Source organism: Penaeus chinensis, chromosome 3 (assembly GCF_019202785.1).
Source record: "Penaeus chinensis breed Huanghai No. 1 chromosome 3, ASM1920278v2, whole genome shotgun sequence".
Lineage (NCBI taxonomy): Eukaryota > Metazoa > Arthropoda > Malacostraca > Decapoda > Penaeidae > Penaeus > Penaeus chinensis.
The window spans coordinates 13,090,899-13,095,898 of record NC_061821.1 but is presented as its reverse complement, the minus strand read 5'-3'; the positions used below and the strand labels follow the sequence as shown (position 1 = coordinate 13,095,898).

The 5,000-nt window shown below is 37.0% G+C and overlaps 1 protein-coding gene across 1 annotated transcript in view; it reads left to right on the top strand.

Annotated features, from left to right (window-relative positions):
• Positions 1-4,987, top strand: part of LOC125040420 — a 10,334-nt gene extending 5,347 nt beyond the window's left edge. The window contains exons 5-8 of the mRNA XM_047634976.1: positions 1-1,067; positions 1,216-1,384; positions 2,446-2,644; positions 3,411-4,987. The exon at positions 1-1,067 is cut by the window's left edge and continues 1,231 nt beyond it. Coding sequence (XP_047490932.1) covers positions 1-1,067; positions 1,216-1,384; positions 2,446-2,644; positions 3,411-4,326 — 2,351 coding nt within the window. The 3' untranslated portion in view covers positions 4,327-4,987. The remainder of the gene's footprint in view (positions 1,068-1,215; positions 1,385-2,445; positions 2,645-3,410) is intronic.
• The last annotated feature ends 13 nt before the right edge of the window (positions 4,988-5,000 follow it).

The following is a 5,000-nucleotide window of genomic DNA, read 5'->3' as shown; positions in this document are numbered from 1 at the left end:
GGCAGATACTACACCCGAAGGCCATTATGCACCAGCCCAAGAAGAGACATCACCGGAGACATGGTAAGAACAGTGCCAGTGCCAGTGTGCTGAATGATGCCAGTTCCAAGAGAGTGAGTAGTTCCGATCATGTTAGCAGTAGCCGGCAGCTCAAGGAGAGTAGTGTGACGAGGAGCAGACAGCACTCAGGTCAATCTGTTGCATCAGTCAGTGGTGGTGAATTGTTAAGGGTCAGCAAGCGTCACAGTGTCCCCAGTAACATTGGTTGTGCCCTCAGCATGACCCCAAAGCATGGACCCAGCAAAGAAAATCATGAACCCATTCACATGACGTTAGAGGAAGTTAGAAAGTCCTTCCACGAGTCTGATGACACAATAAACTGTAACAAGACTCATAGAGTTCAACAAGAGAGAAAAGTAGGTCATGAACAATCTAAAATATGCAGAATAATTCCATTTACTTCAATGAAGTCATGCAAAAGAAAAGACAGCTCTGAAGGGCGTCTTGAGGACAACAGAAAGAAAGGCAAAAGTATATCTAGTAATATCCGTAACACCCTTATTACAATATTTGGTCTGAAAAAGGGTACCAAATCTAGTAGTTCAAGATTGAAAAGCGGAAGCTGTGTGGACGCTGCATCTCAGGGATTTTCAGAAATCGCCGGCAATGGGACCACAACCCTGGCTGGCTCCCCCGCCTCAGGACCAAAACCCAACAATACAGCCAACCATACAACCACCGTCAGCAAGAACCACCACAACCAGCAGAACCATCACAGTAACCACCGCCACTCCAATGGTATTAATACTGGTTTGCTGTCATGCCTGGGGAACCACAAAGCAGAGGCAGATGACCTACCTGCGACTGTAGCGCCAGCACCTCAGCAGAACAGTGCTCCCCCATCACGATCACCAGCTATTGTCACCAACCGTGCACTGCCTCCTTTGCCCTTGCCCAGTGCTGGGGAGGAGGAAGATGCCAACAGTAAGTCGCAGACAGAGTCTGGGAGTGAGCGCAGAGAAGAGGAAGGCTGCGACTTTGCCTCCATCATTGAAAAAGTCAAAGATGTAAGTGAGACTTCTGAACACATTTTTTACCACATGTTACTTGTTTTTGACTATTATTATATTTTGAATAGTATATGTCTGTGTTTGTGTGCGGATGTGTGTGTGTAAAGCAAATTATTTATAATGGATCCCCCCCTTCCCCTGCCAGTGTGGGTGGTATTGGGGTCCAATCAGCGGGGAGGCAGCCGAGAAGGTGCTGGCCAACGAACCCGATGGGTCCTTCATTGTGAGGGATTCGTCTGACCACCACTACATCTTCTCCCTCACCTTCAAGCTCAATGGCTTCATTCGGCACGTCAGGATTGAACATGATCAAGGTAAAGTGCTTAATTTGAGTATGTTAGATTTTCTTCAGAAGTCAGAGAGTGGTGTAGTGTGTATTTGATTTTGTTGATTTTGTTTTTGAGCTCAAGCTTTATTATATATATTTTGTGAATCTCTCTCTCTCATTCTCATATATTTTTTATGTTATGAATGTTGGGCAACCTTAGACTTTTACCAGACTTTTACCAGACTTTTTTGGCTATCTCAGTAACTTGATGAAACAGAATATATATATATATATATATATATATATATATATATATATATATATATATATTTATATATATATTTATATATATATATATATATATATATATATTATATATATTTATATATATCTATATTTTATATATATTTATATAGATACATATATATTTATGTATATATACATATATATGTATTATATATATTTATATATATACATATATATGTATTATATTTATATATATATATATATATATATATTATATATATATATATATATATATATATATATATATATATTTATATATATACATATATATGTATTATATATATATATTTATATATATACATATATATGTATTATATATATTTATATATATATATATATATATATATATATATATATATATACATATATATGTATTATATGTATTTATATATATACATATATATGTATTATATATATTTATATATATATACATATATATATATATATATATATATATATATATATATATATATATATATATATATATATATGTATATATATGTATATATATATATATATATATATATATATATATATGTATATATTATATATATATATATATATATATATATATATATATATATATATGTATATATTATATATATATATATATATATATATATATATATATATATAAATATAAAGTCATGAAAAAATTTAAATAGTGAAAGACAAGGTTTCACCTATATTCTAAGTATACTTACTTCTAATCTGGAATCAATAGTTATCAATCATATGTTGCTGTGTTGAAGATCCGAAAGATTAGTGTATGGTTATTGATAAGCACAATTTTCCCCACAGGAAATTTCAGTTTTGGTGGGTTCACCAAGTTCAAGAGCCAGACCATAGTCGAGTTCATTGAAAATGCTGTGGAACATTCTCGTAGCGGCCGATATTTGTTTTTCCTGCACCGTCGCCCTGTCCTGGGACCCATGAGGGTTCAGCTTCTCCACCCAGTGTCTCGCTTTAAGCACATTCAGAGTCTTCAGCATTTGTGTCGGTAAGGCGGAGTCATTTAGTGCATGTGGCCTGGGAAGGAACGATACAGGGAGGGAAAAGGGGTAGTTGCATAGACTGGAATTCTTATCGTGTGAGATTTTCGTAAATATGATATTTTAGGAATGTATGTTTAAAATGCTGACAGAGTTATTCAGCTGAAATCTCCTCTACCATTACCTGATTGTAAATATTGATTTTGTTTATTTGATAAGGAGAATTGGCTTTAAGTATAGATTCAGAAATAAATACTCTATGAATTATTTAACCATAATACACTGTGACTTATTTAACCCAATGCTGCTGGGCATGGCATGTATGTACATGCCATGTCCACTGTGAGTTTACTTTATTAATTGTTTTTACACATAGATGGCTACACTTGTACTGTCACCAATGAGCTAATTACGAGTACTTCCTGTCTCCCCTGTTTACCCTTTTCCTTGATTTTTGAAAATATTTAACATTTTCTTATATTTATATTGCTGTTACTAATGTCTGTAACATTATAGTAATTATAATGTCTATAATAAAAATAACACCATCAATATTCATAGCATTAGTATGAAAAAACATTTTTCACGCCAGTTCAAGGAAAGGTGAAATCAGATCACAATTATTATATATTAATTGACTCCCTTGTGGCTAAGCACTTGCAGAGCCATCTGTGTGAGACATTTAACAAAATAAAAAATTAGCACAGCATTTTCCCAGCAGCATTGGGTTAACCATTAGATACAGTCAACTTACAAATATTCTTATTTCCACAGGTTTGTTATTGTGAAGCATGTCCGCCGTGACCTGATTGGTGAGCTGCCACTACCTCAGCGACTGAAAGACTATTTGTGCTCCCCGCATTACTATTCCGAAATGGTTGAGCAATGCATGGCAGCCGCTGCGGCCGCTGCAGCTTCTGATAATGAAGACAGTGCTTCTTCAGGAGCCACAGTCGAAGGGCTTAGTGTTCCTAGTCAGGTGCTTCACCCCTCGCTAGGAGACCTACAAGACAACCTTCCTGCACCACCCGCCCTTTTGCCAGGCTTCCCCGGTGTACCTCAGCCTGTGATGGACCGTGCCTCCCAGACCTCCCAGGCGGCTTCCCCCAACCCACCACCGTCACAGGAGGACGACCTGAACCTCCAAGCTCACCAGGATTTAGATAATTCCACTCTACAAGAGACCAGCCCAAACCACAACACATCCACTGTACTTCAACCCCTAATAGACCCGGACCATCATGTCAGCAGTATAACACAGCCTTTGCCAGAGCCCAACCACCTCACCATGAACCCCCCAGCCAGTGTAAACGACGACTCCACCATCAGTCACTCCCCTACATGTTGCTCACCCGCACACATGGAGCGTGATAATTACCGTGTGTGCCCACAGGTGACCCTAACCAGCCAGGCTCATGCTGCCAGTGCCTCACCTGCCCTACAGGGTAACCTTGCCTTCGCCCACCAACACACGACCAGTGCCAGTGGGCCTCTCTCACTCGTCTCCTCAAAGAGTGACGTGCAGGACGATAGAAGTTTCCCTATTGACAGAGCACCCATGTTCACTGACAGTGCTCGCAGTGATGCAGGCAGAATAAAAGCGAATGCAATGGGCTCTGGAGACTTTGTTAGAATCAACCCATGTCGTGGTCTGGATGACCATGTTTTTGAAGATTTAGGAGGTGTCTGAAAAAAAATATTCTGTCCTGCTGAATAGCTTGTAATGGAGTGCTGTGAACCTATGCTAGGGTAGCGACACCAGCTACTGTGTTCCTTGGTCAGTTTTGTGTATATTTGATTACTGATCTTGCTGTGTTAGAAGGTTTGAGTTTATTTACAGATATGTATTTATTATTGGTTGTTAGAATTTCATTAGTCTATTTGATTTATATTATTTGCTAAGACAACCAAAGACATTTATTATTTTGTCTTCTGAGTAAGAAAAATGTTATATACTTAGATGACTTATTAAAAAATGGTTTAAAATTGACAAGATCTCATAAACATATGCAGTAGATCTTACTCAGGGAAAATGGTTCACACGTGAAATCGTCTTGTGGCATTAAATATAAAGAAAAGATGTATTTTTTTATGCAGAAACAAATGGTCAATTTAATAGTTGTTTAGTCATTTCAATGAGATTATACAGTACATAAGGAAAATTTTGCAATACATTTTTCTTCTATTCAGATGTAGATTTCAGAGGAAACCATTTTCCCAGAAAGAAAAAAAATATTGATTTTTTTTTCCAATTTAATTTTCAAGTAAGTAAAATTTACTTGTAATGTGTGTGTATGTGTCTGTGCCTATGTATGTGTTTGTATGTATTTGGGGGATAATTACAATATGTATGTGTGTGTGTAT